The sequence below is a fragment of the Alexandromys fortis genome, unplaced genomic scaffold (genome assembly GCF_014885135.2).
Source record: "Alexandromys fortis isolate MF-2015 unplaced genomic scaffold, M_Fortis_MF-2015_v1.1 scaffold_64, whole genome shotgun sequence".
In the NCBI taxonomy this organism is placed as follows: domain Eukaryota; kingdom Metazoa; phylum Chordata; class Mammalia; order Rodentia; family Cricetidae; genus Alexandromys; species Alexandromys fortis.
Window position 1 is genome coordinate 3,213,178 of NW_026067976.1, and position 17,991 is coordinate 3,231,168.

The window sequence follows — 17,991 nt, forward strand, 5'->3', positions numbered from 1 at the left end:
CTAAGCCTAATATAAAACTATATACAATAAAAACAAATATCAAGTATAAAAATTAGAATTACAACCAGTATAAACAAGCAAGAAACATGCTAAATCTTTCAATAATTATTCTATCCTAAGGAGTTTAAGTCTTATATTAGAAATGGATTGGCCAAGTCATGAAAGGAAGGTTAACTAAGACTATCTAATCTTCAACCACATCAAAGGCCTGAGAAGGGAAATAATATTATTTGGATAAACAGGAAGAGCAATCAAGCAACTTCCACAATTTGCAATAAATGACAGAAACAATTGGCTACCTGGGCAATCACCTAGCTTGATAACTGTTTTGTTATATGTAATTTATTATGTTAAAGTTAAAGCCTTCCTTTTTATTTAGACAGAGAAGGGGACGTGATGTGGGATTCCCCTCAGTATGCTGTTAATATCATTGGTTAATAATAAAGAAGCTGCTTTGTGATCAAAAACACTGATGACAACTTATGCTGGAGACGATGTGGGGTAAAGGGAACACTCCTCCATTGCTGATGGGAGTGCAAACTGGTACAGCCCCTTTGGATATCAGTTTGGCAATTTCTCAGAAAATTAGGAAACATGACTTCAAACTCTACTACAGAGCTACAGTACTGAAAACAGCCTGGTACTGACATAAGAACAGACAGGAGGACCAATGGAATTGAATAGAAGATCTGGATATCAATCCACACATCTTTGAACACCTGATTTTTGATAAGGAAGCAAAAAATATCAAATGGAAAAAAGAAAGCATATTTAACAAGTGGTGCTGGCATAACTGGATATCAACATGTAGAAAAATGAAAATAGACCCATATCTATCACCATACACAAAACTCAAGTCCAAATGGACCAAAGACCTCAACATAAAGTCAACCACACTGAACCTTATAGAAGAGAAAGTGGGAAGTACACTTGAACACATTGGCAAAGCGAACCACTTTCTAAATATAACCCCAGCAGCACAGACACTGAGAGAAACAATTAATAAATGGGACCTCCTGAAACTGAAAAGCTTCTATAAAGCAAAGGACACGGTCAACAAGACCAAACAACAGCCCACAGAATGGGAAAAGATCTTTACTAACCCCACCTCAGACAGAGGTCTCATCTCCAAAATATACAAAGAACTCAAGAAATTGGACACCAAAAGAACATATAATCCAATAAAAAAAATGGAGTACAGACTTAAACAGAGAACTCTCAACAGAGGAATCTAAAATGGCTGAAAGATACTTTTTTTTTTAAAAAAATATTTACTTATTTATTATGTATACAATATTCTGTCTGTGGGTATGCCTGAAGGCCAGAAGAGGGCATCGGACCTCATTACAGATGGTTGTGAGCCACCATGTGGCTGCTGGGAATTGAACTCAGGACCTTTGGAAGAGCAGGCAGTGCTCTTAACCTCTGAGCCATCTCTGCAGCCCGGCTGAAAAATACTTAAGGAAATATTTAACAAGTGGTGCTGGCATAACTGGATATCAACATGTAGAAAAATGAAAATAGTCATTTCCTTAGTCATCAAAGAAATGCAAATCAAAACAACTCTGAGATTCCAGCTTAGCCCTGTAAGAATGGCTAAGATCAAACCACTGATGACAATGTATGCTGGAGAGGTTGTGGATAAAAAGGAACACTTCTGCATTGCTGGTGGGAATGCAAGCTGGTACAGTCCCTTTGGATGTCAGTGTGGTGATTTCTCAGAAAATTGGAAACAACCTTCCTCAAGACCCAGCAATACCACTTTTGGGTATATATCCAAAGGATGCTTAATTGTGCCGCAAGGACATGTGCTCAACTATGTTCATAGCAGCTTTGTTAGTCATAACCAGCACCTGGAAACAACCTACATGCCCTTTGACTGAAGAATGGATAAGGAAAACGTGGTACATTTACACAATGGAGTACTACACAGCAGAAAAAAATAACATCTTGAATTTTGCAGGCAAATGGATAGAGCTAGAAAACATCATTTTGAGTGAGGTAACCCAGACAGACACAGAAAGACAATTACCACACGTACTCACTCCTAAGTGGTTTTTTAAACATAAAGCAAAGAAAACGAACCCACAAATCATAATCCCAGAGAACCTAGACAACAATGAGGACCCTAAGAGAGACATACAGGGATCTAATCTACATGGGTAGTAGAAAAAGACAAGATCTCCTGAGTAAGTTGGGAGCATGGGGACCTTGAGAGAGGGTTGAAGGGGCGGCGGGAGGCAGGGAGGAGAGCAGGGAAAAATGTAGAGCTCAATAAAAAATAAATAAATAAATAAACAAACTGACCATGAGGGAGGGCTTCATCCACAATGACCTCCAAGAAGTCTGGCAGATATCTGATGAGCTACTATTTGGAAACATAGTATGATTTATGAATTTCTTTTGTTCTGTAACTATAAAAACTCCAAGAAGCTCTTTATACTTTGAAACACGGAGGTCCTTGTGCTCAGAGATAATCACTAAGGAAACCAGCAATGTTAAACGTGCAGGGTTGTCTCCTCAAGGAAAGAAATACATACCATGTTTTCCACACTGAAGGCTGGAAATGGATGTGGTCAATAGCCTGGTGACTTCCGTGCTATCTTTATAGCCAGACCACATCTGGCTCCTTCAGACTCCTGTCTCAGTCTATAGTGCTGACTTCACCTGTGACCTCATAAGTGGCCTTAGACATAAAACAAACAAAAACCAGACTACAATTCACAATCCCAGAGAACCTAGACAACAAAGAGGATCCTAAGAGAGACATACATAGCTCTAATGTACATGGGAAGTAGAAAAAGACAAGATCTCCTGAGTAAATTGGGAGCATGGAGACCATCGGAGAGGGTCGAAGAGGAGGAGAGAGGAAGGGAGGGGAGCAAATTAAAATATATAGCTCAATAAAAATAATAAAAATTTAAAATAATAAAAATAACAGTAAAAAAAAAAGAAGCTGCTTTGGGCCTATCACTGCACAGAACAGGGCAAGGCGGGAATTCTAAGCACATAGAGGAGGAGACAGTAGGCAGAGTCAAAGAAACACCATGTAGCCTCCAGAGGAGAAAGACACCTGCACGCTGGTACCAGCAAATCATGAGCCTTGTGGCAAAATATAAAAGAAATGTGTTAATTTAAGATGGAGGAGCTAGCTAGAAATATGCTTAAGCTATTGGCCAAACAGTATTGCAATTAACACAGTTTCTGTGTGATTATTTCAGGTCTGGGACGCCAGAAAAACGAACGAGCAGTCTCTGCCTACATCTTAGCATGTTTGGGTGTCTTTATAATGGTCATATATATGATTATATGGCCTTCCAAATCACATTGTTCAGAGGATATAATTTACAAGAAGGTTAAAAGATCAAGAGAAGTTTAAAAATTAAGTAAAAACTCGTGCTGGTTTACTTATTTTTCTTATCTTGAAAAATTTGTTGTGTTGCTTGGCTTTAGTCCCAGAACTCTGAAGGTAGGGACATGAGGATCAGAGTCCTAGGCCACCCTCTGCTGTACAGTGAATGTGAGATCATCCTATGTCACAGGAGACTCTGTACCAAGACACGAAAAACCTCCAGCAAAATTCTTTTGGCAAATGAAACTGTGAAGTAGTTTTTTGAAGTGCATTCTTTACATCTAAGGGTGACAAAAGAATATTAATGTAGTTAAACTTCAGGTCATAATCACGTTAGTTGAAAGTAATTATATGTTTAATCCCAGCACTTGGGAGGCAGAGACAGGTGGATCTCTGTGAGTTCGAGGCCAGCTTGCTTACAAGAGCTAGTTCTAGGACAGACTCCAAAGCTACAGAAAAACCCTGCCTCGAAAAAAAAAAAAAGAAAGAAAGAAAGAAAAGAAAAGAAAAGAAAAGAAAAGAAAAGAAAAGGGAGAGGCAGTGGCACACACCTTTTACCTTTTACCCCAGCACTCGGGAGGCAGAGACACCCGGATGTCTGTGAGTTCAAGGCCTGCCTCGTCTACCGTCTAGAGAGTTCCAGGACAGCCAGGGCCACACAGAGGAAAAACCCTGTCTCAAAAAAACGCACAAAAAGCCAGACAGTGTGTTATGGTCCGAGAGAAGCCCCCAAAGAAGACCAACAGCCACATAACAAGAGTGCTTTATTAATTCCAACATTGGGGTGGCACTTGGTGACTCCTTAAGATGGGATTCCCTTTTGAGGGAACTTAGGTGGAATTCCAGTGAGGAGGGATTAATCTGGGGCTGATTCATGGGAGAAAGATTAGTATGGGCTGATTGGTGGAAGGTCCCAGTAGTTAGGGACCTTCCAGCGCCAGATTGGGAAAGCCATCTTTAGTTATCAGGAGACTGGGACACCTCCTAAGTCAGCAAAGGGGCTTTGGGGGCCTGCTGAGCCAGCAGAAGGCTATGGTTTCTCTGGGGACGGTCTGTTTAGGTTTGTCCCATTTTAGTTACCCGAAATTCAGGCTTAGATTTCTGTCAGGATACTAGGAGAGCTTGGTCTGCGGTGGCGCATGCCTTTAATGACAGCACTTGGGAGGTAGAGGTAGGTGGATCTTAGTGCAGCCTGGTCTACAAAGAGAGTTCCAGGAAAACCAACCAACCAACCAACCAACCAACCAACCAACCAACCAACCAACCAACCAACCAAAAACTAAAGAAAAAGGTGATTTGTTCAGGGCCGTACACTTGTGTTACTCACAAGCGGCTTAGTGTAGCTTTTACCGAACTAACAGCAATCACAACCTGAGCAACAGGAACCTTAAATAAAACTCTCAAGAATCCGGAACCGATATCTTGTGTTCTCAGCAAAATACCTTGTTACCCTGGAGCAGGTCGCTGACTATGCAGCAGCAGTGCTCTGTGGGGCTTGTAGTTTTCTCAGTCGGAGACAGGGGCGCATTGCATGGCGGGAGATAGAGTCCTTTAAGGAAGACCAGCCCCGGAAGTCCTGCGGCGCAAGCGCACTGTCCTCTTCGCAAGCGCGGGAGTATCGGTTTGCGGGCAGCGCCGTACGTTCGCTGGCTCGGTTTCCCGGGCGCGTTTGGCCTTTTGTGCTGGTATGGCTTCCTGCGTGGAGGTAGCGGGCGACCGCAGCGGAGGGGTTACCGTCCCCGCGGGCTGCCTGTAGGAGGGGTGCAAGGGTCCTCACGGGTCGCCGCGGCCTTCGCTTTCCTCCGTCGCACGCAGTTGCCAGTGTCTACCGAGAGGATGAATTCGGCTTTCGAGAAGCCTCACCTCTGGATGTACCTGCAGGCGCTGGGCTTGGATCCGAGCTGGGTCGCCGCCGTGGGCGGGAAGATGTTGCCTCAAGCGCACCTCGGAGAGTAAGGAGACCCGGCGGCGGGCGCGGTCCCTGGGGGCCCGTCACTGGCGGCAGAGCCCCGCGGCTGCCGGCCTGTGGCGGCGCCGTTTGGCACCAGTGCAGGGGTGCGGGGAGCGTCTTAGCGTTGTCCTGCACGGCCTTTATGGGCTGCAGCTGGCGGGAAGCGCGGGGAAACTTGCATGCAATGCCTTTTAAGTAGTTAGCTATGGGTTTAATTTCGAATCGGGGAACCAAAACATGCTACAGTGTTACAGCTAGCCAAAAAGAAAAAAATAGTGGCATATTAAGATGAAAATCAAACTACGCTACCCTTTCTTTCGTCGCTTCTGTAATTGTGACTCAGAAGGAAATGCTTTGTTGTTATTTGTGTACTCTCGACCTGGGCATCTCAGACTTCTGGTTTCAGACCCTTTTTCCGCTTTGGAATTTTTTTTTAAATGATTTGTTTCTTGAGACAGTGTCCTTTTTTTTTTTTTTTTTTGTTTTTCGAGACAGGGTTTCTCTGTAGCTTTGTGCCGATCCCGGAACTAGCTCTTGTAGACCAGACTGGCCTCGAACTCACAGAGATCCGCCTGCCTCTGCCTCCCGAGTGCTGGGATTAAAGGCGTGCGCCACCACCGCCCGGCCTTGAGACAGTGTCTTAACTCTGCCCAACTGACCTTGTGCTTGTGGTTATCCTCTTGAACCTAGGTCTTCTGGGAGAATAGTCGGCTGACCTCGAACTCAGACCGCCTGCCTCGGTCTCCTGAGTGCTGGAATTTAAAGGCGTTGTTTTCTCAGTCTTTAAATATGTGTGTTTATGTGTGGAGTCAGTTCTCTCCTACCACCGTGTGGGTCCCAGGGATAGAACTCTGGTAGTCAGGCTTGGTGGCAAGCACCTTTCCCTGCTGAGCCACCTAAACAAAACACTAATAGTAGTAACTCCTAAACAGCCATCAAATCAAACTTAATTACAACTTTGAGGGCTAATATTGTGTCACATTTACTTAAAAAAATACATTTTATTCACATACAGCAAACTTTTTTGTGTGTAATTCTATGAATTTGTAGTTTGTGTGGGCATATATTTGAGTAACCACTGTTCTTATAAATTTGAACATACTGAGCTAACCTACTTGTTCCAGTCCAAGGTGTTTGTTTCAAAGGCTTCATTTTGAAAGTCTCACGAGTTTTGTTAGCGAGTGCAATAGAGGGGAAGCAGAGTTGCGTAATTATCCCCGTTTGAATAAATTGACAGGTGGAGGTGATTTGTGTTCATTCTACAGCTACTTGTTGAGTGCTGTGTCCCACTGGGATATTTTTGGGACGGGGCATTTTTTTTTTTAAAGCATCTCTAGGTTGAAGTTTTGTAAAAATGAGGACAGTCAACTTTTTAAAATAATACATCTTAAGAAAATAGTATAATACTTTGAAGAATTCAGGATAAACTGCTCCATGTAAAAGTGATAAAATAGTTCCTGACAAATACCGAGTTCTCAAAAATGTTAGCTGCTGTTCCTGCTACTTAGTGAATGTCAGTCAGTGCTGTATTCACCCTGTCGGGGCACATTCTCTTCCTGGTGATTAGCTTTCCCAGCCCTGTATGTTCAATATTCTATAGCAGTAAAGCATTAGTGCTAGTTTCCTATTTGGATATCCATTTTTATAATCTGAAAATAAAAGCTTGTTTTTATTTTCCCAGACAGGGTTTCTCCTTGTAATAGTCCTAGCTGTCTTGGAATTCTCTGTGTAGATCAGCCTAGCCTTGAACTCACAGAGATCCTCCCGCCTTTGCTTCTTGTGCTGGTTTTAAAGGCGTGCGTCACCACCGCCTGGCTGTATGTTTTTTATTTTTTTAATGGAGTATAAAGTGTACCTGAAAGAGAAAAATTTATTTGCCTTGAGCTCTTGAAGAGAAGGAACAGTACCAGTTTGAGTGCGATGCTTAGACAGTTTGATGCTGCGTAGCTTTATAAATCGTTCATCTCTGCTTCTTTCTCACTTTAAACTACTAGGAACATGTTTGACAAACTGAACCGTGACGCCTTTCATATAGTTTCTTATTTTTTGTTCCGAACACTGGATGAGTCTCTTGCCAAAGACGTTTTCAGGTAGGAAAAATTATTTCACTTTCTCTTTTAGTCATTCTCAGATTTGAAAATAGACTTCCAGCTTTGGCCATTATCTTGTTTTAATTAAATGTGATAGAATTCTGGTGTAAGCCTTAGAAATGTAATACTTAACCTTTTTATAGCTGAATGAGGATTTGGGGGTGTGTGCGCTTATATTACAAATTGCATATTTCATAAATAGAGCTTTTGTTCTTTAACATTTGTTCCTGCTGTTCTTAATGGTCTTTTTCTGATGTGAGGATTGAGACAGGGTCTTACTATGTCACTGTGGCTAGCCTGGAATTCACTGTGTATACTGTGTGGCTCTGGCCGACATGAAACTCACTCTAGACCAGGCTGGCTTCTAACTCACAGAGATCTGCCTATCTCTGCCTCCCAGTGCTGGGATTAAAGACGCGTCCCACCATGCCTGGCTAAAGCCTTTAATCCTATCATATGTGAACCTGTTGGGTCATTCTTAGTTCAGCCACCATTTTTTATTTTTATTTATTTCAAATAAAAATAATTTTTTTTCTGATTTGTTTCCCCCTGATTGAAAACTTTGTTGTAGAACACAAAGTTCTGAGAACTTCTGTTTTCGAACACCAAAGACAGAGATGAGCGTCATTCCTGACCCCACTAAGCCGAGAACATCACTCTTAACATTCTAGCCTTTTAGTCCTGTTTCCTGTACATGTTTTATTTTTTCTTTTCTTTTGTACTAGGGATAGAGTTTGCAACCCTGTGCTAGGCAAGGACTCTCCCACTGAGTTATAACCTCAGCATTGCCCCCCCCAATAGAAAACATGTTGTAAAAGTACAAACAGATTGATTCTTTTTGGGGACTCTTTATGTAGCCCTGGTTGTCCTCGTACTCCCAGAGATCCTCCTGCTTTTGCCTCCATACTGCAGGCATAAAAGGCGTACACTACCACATTGGACTAAAAGCTTGATTCTTTCAATAAGTATTTATGTTCCAATAAATACTTGGGTAAAAAAGATAATCAAAGGAGTACTAGGTAAATTGTAAGGTTATTATTTTTTTTCTTTTTAATGAATAGGATCTCACTATTATTCCTGGCTGGCTGATACGCTGTAGATTTTAACTCAGAGAGCTCCACATGCCTTTCCTCCCCAGTTCTAGGATTAAAGGCTTGCACCAAGACTGGCTTATTTTTTGGTAAATCTCTATAATATGTAGTTATTTATAATAAACTGAACTCAGCCCACAAATATTGACCTAAGGAAAAAAAGAACTATTTTCTCAGTATTTTTAGTTGAGTCAAGAACATTAGTTGAATTCATTTTGCTTTAATGTTTCTGCTGTGGGGAATAATTTTCATGTCTTTTAAATTTTGCTAAGTTTGATTAGTCTACTGCTTTTTTGTTTTTAAGAGATTGCTGGCCTCCATTTGACCAAAAACATGACATGGAATTCCGGAAACATTGCTGTGAATGGTTAAAAGAAATTTCTGTAAGTATTTTCTTTGTAAGATAGAAGATGCAGACTTGAAGGTTCAGATGTGCCTGTAACTCCAGTGCTTGAGAGGCAGAGAGGCAGGAGGCATCATCAAAGTTCAAGGCCAGCCTGGGTCTTCGTGGTGGGTACCAGGCTAGCCATGGTGACATGGTGAGACTGCCTTACAAAAATAAGCAATAACACAATAACCACAACAAAAATCCCTTAAGGCTGAGGATATAGCTCAGCAGGTCACTTTCCTAGCATGTGTAAGCCCTCTGTTCCCTCAACAGCACCGAAATAGAACCATCCAAACCAAACCAAGAACAACAAAACAGGCTGCTAAATTACATTATTCTTTTTGTAAAAATGAAACGTGTGTGTGTCTGTATAGGACAGAGGTTGATTTTGGGTCTAATTTAATCGTATATTTTTATTTATTGAAACTGGATATCTTTCCTGTCTCTTCCCCCCCCCCCCCCCCCCCCCCCCCCCCCCCCCCCCCCCCCCCCCCCCCCCCCCCGCCCCCGGTTTCTCTTTCTCTTTTTTTTTTTTGGGGGGGGGGAGGGTGTCTTTGTGTAGCCCTGGCTGACGTAGAACTTATTCTTTAGACCAGCCTGGCCTTGAACTTAAAGATCTGCCTACCTCTGCCTCCCAGGTACTAGAATTAAAGATATTTGCCACCATTCCTAGCCAAAGCTTGTTTTCTTGCTGAACTTGGAGCTTCTCCCTTACTGCTGGTCTTGCTGGTGGTCTTGCCACCGTAAATCATGTTTCTGTCTTCCAGAGTTCTGAGATTACAGACATATGCTATAGTCTGGCTTCTTTTTTCATTCTGGGAATTTTATCTACGAGCTATCTCCCTAAGCCCCAAAATGAAAGATTTTATTGTGTAACTCTGGCTGGCCTGGAACTATGTAGCTGGTCTTAAGCTCATAGAGATCTGTATACCTGCATCCGCCTGGGTGCTCAGGTTAAAGGCCTTTATTTCTCTCCCTACCTAGGACTGGGGTTATGTGTGTAACACTGTACCCGGCTTTTTCAGGTTTTAAAAATGGTAGGAGAGTGGGTAGGAGTATTTATGTTCTCCTCCCCCCCTTTTTTTGGTGTTTTGAGGCAGGGTTCCTCTGTAACAGCTGTGGCTGTCCTAGAACTAGCTCTTGTAGACCAGGTGGGTCTTGAACTCACAAAGATCCACCTGTCTCTGCCTTCCTAGTACTGGGATTAAAGGTGTGCACTATCACCACCTGGCTGCTTTGTTTTCTGACTTTTTCTCTGTTCCACTGTGGAAATTGATCTTTTAAGCCACTGTGCCATGAAGGGGGTGTGTTGATGGTTTACTGTCCTACCGTGAGGAGCTCATATGTGGCCCACTGTGGAGATTATCACACACCTTTAAAAAAATATAGTGATGGGGCTGGAGGAATGGCTCAGTGGTTAAGAGAACCCAGTGGTTCCAGAGAATGCAGGTTTGATTACATGGCAGATCACAAGCCCCAGTTCCAGTAAACTGCAGTTCTAGGGTATCTGATGCCCACTTCTGACCTTAGCTCCCAGTGCATGTAGCTGGTATACAGACATACATGCAGGCAAAATACCCAGACAAATAAAATAATAAAATTAAGAAAAATAGTGATTAAAAATGTGACAGTTATTGTTGGTTGAGTCGTCTCATGTCTTTTCTTAGGCTGAATGTGGAAGTTTTCCCCAAGTTGTTGGCTCACTGTTTCTTTCTCCTGGTGGTCCTAAGTTTATTCATCTGATGTATCATTTTGCAAGATATGTTGCAATCAAATATATTAAAATACAATCTAATGGTAAGTTTACTTATACTTTTCTTTATTCTTGAATTGTTATTGTTCATAATTTTAAAATCAAGATCAAATTAAACCATTTGCCTGAAAAAGCAAATGGGTAGTTAATATTTTACTCATCTATGGTTGGAACTTCATAATGAACTTGTTAATATTTGTGTTACTTTATTATGTTCTGGTGCAGGGATTGGGGCACATTTTCCATAGGAAAGCTAGATAAGTATTTTAGGTTTTATGGACCACTTAATTTTGTTCTGTTTTTACAGCCCTTTAGAAATACAGGAACTGCCAGCATGGTAGCACATGTGTATAATCCTAGCACTTGGAGGTAGAGGCAGGATGAACAGACATGTAAGCTCACCTGTGCTAAATAGTAAGTTCCAGGCAAACCTGCACTACCTAGTGAGAACTACCTTTTAAAATATTGTAGAAATCCATTCTTACCTTGCTTGACTTAAAGATAACCACTGAGCCAATCAGGCCTCTCGTCCAGTGTGCTGAATATTGTTAGCAGTTTAGTTCAGTTACTGGCATTGGCTAGTAATTTCTATTTCAAAATTGTTTGATTCATTAGCTCATAAAAATCAAATAAATAATTTCTTAGAGCTAATAAAAATGAATAGTATTTGTAGTTTATTAACTATGGTGCTGTTTTCTTTTGGTCATAAAGTATGGACAGGTATAAGGCAAAAGTGTTGAAGTGTTAAGTCCTGCCTGTCTTCTGGTTTCCTGACATGACTCATTTTGATAGGACCTCTCTTCCTAACTCTGGCTGTCGTGGAACTCACTGTAGATCAGGCTGGGTTCAAACTCAGAGATCCCTGCCTCTGCCTTCTAAGTGCTGGGACGAGTGTGTACGACCAGGCTTGGCAGTTTTGATGTTTTCAGTTGTATAAACAACAGTGTGATCAGTAATACAAGCAAATGTTCTTCCTTCCTCTTCCCTTCCTTCTTTTCTAGCCTTTGTTTCCCTACTACAGGGATTACAGACATGTTCCACTTGGACCAGGAAATTTCTTTTTGTTGTTTAAAAAAAAAAAAAAAAGAATCAAACCAGACTGGAGAAATGACTCAGCTGTTAAAGGCTAGACCAACAATCCAATATATATACACATACATACATATATATACATACACACATATATGTATATATATATATATCATGTATGAACAAGCAGGCACATGCACACACACAGTTAATAAATAGATCTAGGAATGGTGATTTATGCCTGTAATCTAAATTCTAGAAGACTGAGGCAGGAGGATTTCAAGTTGAGGGCCAACTTGGGCTGCATAGTGAGTTTAGGCCTCCTTCATGGGTTACATGGGATACCAAGTTTGGTGTGCTAACACTTGGGAGACTGAGCCAGGAATATTGCTAGTTTGAAGTCAACCAGGGGCTACAATGTAAATTCCAGGCCGGTTTGGGCTCATAGTGAGAGTGTCTAAAAAACACTATCCAAACCAAATAAGAAATGAATGAAACTCATAAATGTGACCATAGCCCTGGTTTTGGATTTGTTTTCCACTTGGAAATCATTGGGTGTCAGTTGATAGACCTTTCTTCTTTCTTTTTTAGAACTCCTTTTTATTAAACTGAACAAATCACCCTAATTTGTTTACGTAACCTACAGCTGAGAAACATTTGGCTAATCTTTATAAGAACAGTGCTACAACCCAAACTTTATGCATTTACCTGCTCTTTCCAGGTATGATGTTTCTAAACATCTGTGAGCATGCTTTATACATATTTATATACTTTAAATCTAATGCCATATTAGCATTGTGCCTCTTTTTCTGTAAATAGGTGATTTATCCCAATTATATGTAATGCAAGCTGTTTTATATAAAATATGCATGTTTGGATTTTTCATTGTTTTGTTTGGAATAACCCTGGCTGTCCTTAGTCTTTCTCTGTGGCCAAGGCTGGCCTTGATCTCCTGATCTCCTCCTTCTACCTCCTAAGTACCAGCATCATAGGTGTGTACCACCATACTCAGCTAAGTATTTGGATTTAATAAGAATTTATTTTGTATTTGGGTTTCTGATATAACTTCTGATTTAAAGTAATTTTAGTCAAGATTTTGAATGTCTAGGTGACTTCTGAATTCAGTGAACTAATTTTCTTTAACTAATTAGACGTTGTGGAGGTTTCTGCGCAGCTTGCTGGGATGTGGATATGTTGTGTTTTTGTTTGTTTGTTTTTCCGAGACAGGGTTTCCCTGTGTAACAGTCCTGGCTGTCCTGCCTGAGACTCACTTTGTAGTCCAGGTTGGCCTTGAGCTCACAGAGATCCACCTGCCTCTGCCTCCTGAGTGCTGGGATTAAAGGCATGAACCACCACCTTCTACCTGGTAAGTTTTAAGTGCAGTGTGGAGACCCTGCTTGGGAGAATATCCTTATTTTTTTATTATTGATCTGTCTTTACAGTAGGTTTTATAGATAAAAGCCTGACCTCTGATATGTTTGTATGGCTTCTTCTTCATTGATCACCAGTAACAGAGTGAAAAGTTGTTTACAAAATGGAACAGGTTTTATTTTATTTTTTTCTCCCGTTTGTTTTATTGGAAAAACAAGCTCATGGTGATGTTGTCTGTGATCTTGTCTTCCTTATAGATTCTCTGCGTTTTGCAGAAACATTTAATGCAAAGCAACAGGATATGCACAAGTGCATTGCCAGATGCCACGTAGCACGTAACAGATTTTTACAAATTTTGCAAAGAGAACATTATGTTACCCAAAAATACCAGGAAAACGCACAGTAAGTCATATTTTAAAGTTAGTAAATAGTTTTCTTTTTAAAAAAATATACCAATATAAACAAGCCTAGACATGATCTATGCCTACTTCAAATACTTGATTACTAATATTGCATTTTAGTTACACAATTTTTGAAATTATTTTTATTTTATGTGTTTGCCTGCTTTACTTGCACGTATGTCTGTACATCACATGTACCTGCTGCCCACAGAGGCCAGAAGAGGGAGTTATAGACAGTTGTGAGCCACTGTGTGGGTGCTAGGAGTTGAACCAGAGTCCTTGAAGGGCAGCAGGTGTTCTCATTTGCTTAGTCATCTCTTTGGTCATGGAGTTGTAGTTTTAAGTTCTAATTGTGTTATTCATTCTGTAAAGTTTTCCATGTTTCTGTTCTGTGTTTAATGTTTATTTCATAATTTGAATAGATATTTTGTACCTACCAACAAGTACTCTATATTAGTCATTTCATAGCACATTCATTCATTCATTGATTCATTCATTCATGGTTACTTGAGCCTTGCCATGTAGACTGTTTCTTGCCATATGAACTGTGTTTCTCTTCAACATCTGGAGGATTGACATGTGGCATACTCTAGTTTATAGTATTTATTTACTGTATGTGTGTTTATCTGTTCAACAAATTCTTTTTTCTGTGCACTGGTGTCACAGCATGAAATGAGACAGGTAAGACTGTTACAGAATAGTTTATCTTTTTACTTTTACATGTAAAAATAAATGTATTGTTTGTATACTCCATATTGTGCAAGTGGAAGTTAGGGGACAACTTTTGAGTTGAGTCTCACCTTCTGCTGTATGGTTTTGGGGATCAAACTCAGGATGTCAGGCTTGGAGCCAAGTGCTTTTCCCCATTGAATCATCTTGCTGGTCTTTTTAGTTTTTATTATTAAAACATTGCAGTAAAGATAAGAATAAAGAAACAGGTGGCTCATACCAGTTCATTACAATGGAAATGTTTTTTCTGTTTTTTTTCTTGCAGTTTGTCTATTAAGCAAATACGAAATTTGAGATCAGAATACATGGCCCTACAAAATCAAATTAAAAGGCAAGTGACTTTTAGAGCCGGAATTTACCTTACACAGAGTTTAGATCTTGAATTATGAGTAATAAATTACTAAAAGTAGAAAGAGTAAATATCATTAGCCAGTTGATGTTAGCACTAGAGCATGGTTTTTCCCTCTCACTTTAATAAAGTTTTTAAAAATTACTGCTTTAAACTTGAGTTCTTTTGTTTTTGAGACATGTCTGCTCTGGGACTATAGATCAGGCTAGCCTTGAACTCAGATCTGTAATTAGGATTACAGGGATGCACCACCACATCCAGCTGAGAGCTTCGTTGTTGTTGTTGTTGTTGTTATTTTTAACTGAAATGCCTGTTTGTTGATTTGCAGACCAGTTTTCTTGGATGTGAAATTACCATGTGAATTTTTAATGACTAATTTAACTTTTTTATTAGAATGAACCCCTCTGATGACCAGAGTAATATACAAGAGAAAATTCAAAAGGTGAGATACATTTTTTAAATAGCAGAGGATATGCTTACTGTGAAAGTTTCTATAGGGCATTAATGTTAGCGTTTTTCTAGATCAGTGTATTTCAGAGACCTGACAATGTAATTCCAAATGAGAAGTAGCAACAAAGAACATATATAACAACTTCAGTTTTGTCTAAAAATATAATTTATGTGTATACATATCCACACATGGGGAGTTAACAATGTTAATAATGGGGGTGGGAAGATTTTGTTTTCTGTGTTCTAAGTTTTCTGTAATGAACCTTTAGCATATGAAGGCAGAATGTTACTTTCTAAAGAGCAGGAGACATGGCTGAGTGGCTGCCCTTTTGGAGGATCCGGGTTTGGTTTCTAGCACCCATATAGCCCCTCTCAGTCCCCGTAACTTCTGGGAGAACTGATGTCCTTTTCTGGCCTTCACTAGCAGTGGATGAATCTGGCACACATACATATGTGCAGGCTGAACATCAGATACATAAAATAATAATAATGAAATGCTAAAAAACGGGAAACTTTTTATTTTAAAAAACACCTCATTGCTGTCAAAGGAAACTAAAGTTCATAATGTGTATATTTACCTTACCTTCACTCTGAAAAGAACGGGAGTGTTTCTCATTTGCTTTTGTGAGGTTTTTTTTTGTTTTTTTTTTTTGATTGAATCCTGCTTATTTACTTCATCTTTCATTTCTCTCTTTTTGAGACAGGGTCTGGATACATAGCCCTGGCTGCTTGGAAGTTAGTCCAGCAGCCTAGATCTCTCAGAGCTCTGTCTGCCTCACCATTAAGTGGTTGGCTTAAAGGTGTGTGCAACCACCACATCCAGCATTTGTTTTCTTCCTTTTTGAGCTTGCCATATGTAATACAATTTTTGAATGGTAGTATAAAGATTTCTTAAGTTTGTTTGAAGATTAAATTAGCTATATTTTCCCTAAGAAATTCTTTAAGTCAGCCCTGGTGGCACAAGTCTTTAATCCTAGCACTCAAGAAGCAGAGGCAGGCTGATCTCTGAGTTGGAGGCATGGTCTAATCTAGTTCTTTGCCAGCCAAAGTTACATAGTGAGAACCTGTTTCAAGTCCCTTCCTCCCAAAAAACATTTTTTCAAGCCCCTTTGGAGATAATAAAACAGTTAGAATGCCATCAGTTGATTTTCTTCTCAGCTGTATTTCTTTTGTTAGAAGGGGTGAACAAATACTTATGCCAGCGTTTTCTTAGAATACATATGTGTTATTTATTTGTTTATTATGTATACATTGTTCTGTCTGCATGTATGTACCAGATCTCATTAAGATGGTTGTGAGCCACCAGGTGTTTGCCGGGAATTGAACTTAGGATATCTGTAAGAGCAGCTCTTAACCTCTGAGCCATCTCTCCAACCTCCTAGAGTACATATATGTTATGTGTGGATTTCTTATTTTATTTTGTTTTCAAAGGTTCGGTCTTTGTGGACGTTAGTGAATGAGACACTCCTGTTTTTGAAAAAGGAGAGAGAAGTTGTTAGTTCACTCTTCAGTGTTGATAACCAGTGTGTTTTGGATGGAACTAATGTTACTGTTAATATACCAAGACTCTTACTTGACAGAATCGAGGAACAGATGTGTCAGGTAAACTTTGCTGTTAAGGAAATGTGTTAAAACAGTCTCACTGCTTTGTATATTTCCTGTCAACTCTGCTTTCCCACTGCTTCCAGCATTTGTGTTCTTTATCATCTCTAGTGAAGCCTTCATAGAGGTCCTGTCAAAGGTATGTGTATTTGGATTTATTGCTTTAGTTACCTATTCTTCATTGTACAATCTTAAGCATGCAGAGCTTAAGATTGCTTAGTATGAAAATAGTACTGTTTTGGTTCTTTACATTTTTTTTGTGTGTGTACGTCTACACACACACACATATTCACACATGTGTGTATTTGGTGGTCAGAGGACAACGTATTCTCTTCTTTGTTTGTGTCCTGAGGTCGAACTCCGCTTGACAGCGTTGGTGTCAATGTCTTCATCCCCTGAGCCATTTCAACTCCCTCTGAATTAGTTCTTTATACATTTCCCCCTTCCTCAGCCTCTTCAGTGCTGGGATTGTAGTCCCCACCAAGCCCAGCTCTGTGTCTTTTTTTGTTGTTGTTGTTGTTGTTGAGTTTAGGAAAGGTTTTGTTCTTCAGTAATTTGGAAAACAAGCCGTGGGGGAAATTTGTGGTAGTTTCTCTATCCTGGAACTTGCTATGTAGACCATGCTGGCCTCAGACTCACAGAGATCTGTCTGCTTTTGTTCGACTCTTGAGTGCTATGTAGACCATGCCTGGCCATATATATATATATACACACACACATATACATATACACACACACACACACACACCCGGTTTTCTTTCTGTCACTACAGATTTACCTACATTTTCTTAACAGTGCCATGACTTCAACAGCTTCCTTCCTATCAATAATTTTCTTTTTGTCTTTTTTCTTTTTTTTTTAAATTTTTTATGGTTTATTTAACTTTATTTTATGTGCATTGGTGTGAAGGTGTCAGATCCCCTGCAACTGGATCTTCAGACAGTTGTGAGCTGCCATGTGGATGCTGGGAATTGAACCCGGGTCTTCTGGAAGAGCAGTCAGTATTCTTAACCACTGAGCCATCTCTCCAGCCCCCTTGTCTTTTTTTTTCTAAACAAAGTCTTATTGTGTATGTCTGATTGACTTGGAATTAGCATTGTAGACCAGGTTGGCCTTGAACTCATAGGGCTCCACTTACCTTTGCTTTTTTTGAATGTTGGGATTAAAGACATGCACCCACAGCTTCTGGTCCCTGTACAATATTACTTATATTTCTAATCTTTCTTCTTTAGCCAAAGTACCACCCATCCACCATCTATGTATTTCTGTCTTCATATGGAACATTTTAATTGTCTGACTTACTTATTCTTTCCTTAGTAAGTACAGTTTATTTAGTATATACCACCTATTTGGTATTGATTGTAGTATATAGAAGTTACATGGATAAAATATTTTGTGAAGAGATTTCACTCTAGGGTACAATATATGTGTATCA

The 17,991-nt window shown here is 40.0% G+C and overlaps 1 protein-coding gene across 1 annotated transcript in view; it reads left to right on the forward strand.

Moving 5' to 3' along the window:
• Positions 1-2,308: 2,308 nt before the first annotated feature.
• The window catches only part of Haus6 (HAUS augmin like complex subunit 6), a 40,826-nt gene continuing 25,143 nt past the window's right edge, over positions 2,309-17,991 (forward strand). The window contains exons 1-9 of the mRNA XM_050157408.1: positions 2,309-2,383; positions 4,898-5,304; positions 7,298-7,393; positions 8,789-8,867; positions 10,540-10,669; positions 13,283-13,427; positions 14,421-14,486; positions 14,898-14,946; positions 16,386-16,556. Coding sequence (XP_050013365.1) covers positions 2,309-2,383; positions 4,898-5,304; positions 7,298-7,393; positions 8,789-8,867; positions 10,540-10,669; positions 13,283-13,427; positions 14,421-14,486; positions 14,898-14,946; positions 16,386-16,556 — 1,218 coding nt within the window. The remainder of the gene's footprint in view (positions 2,384-4,897; positions 5,305-7,297; positions 7,394-8,788; positions 8,868-10,539; positions 10,670-13,282; positions 13,428-14,420; positions 14,487-14,897; positions 14,947-16,385; positions 16,557-17,991) is intronic.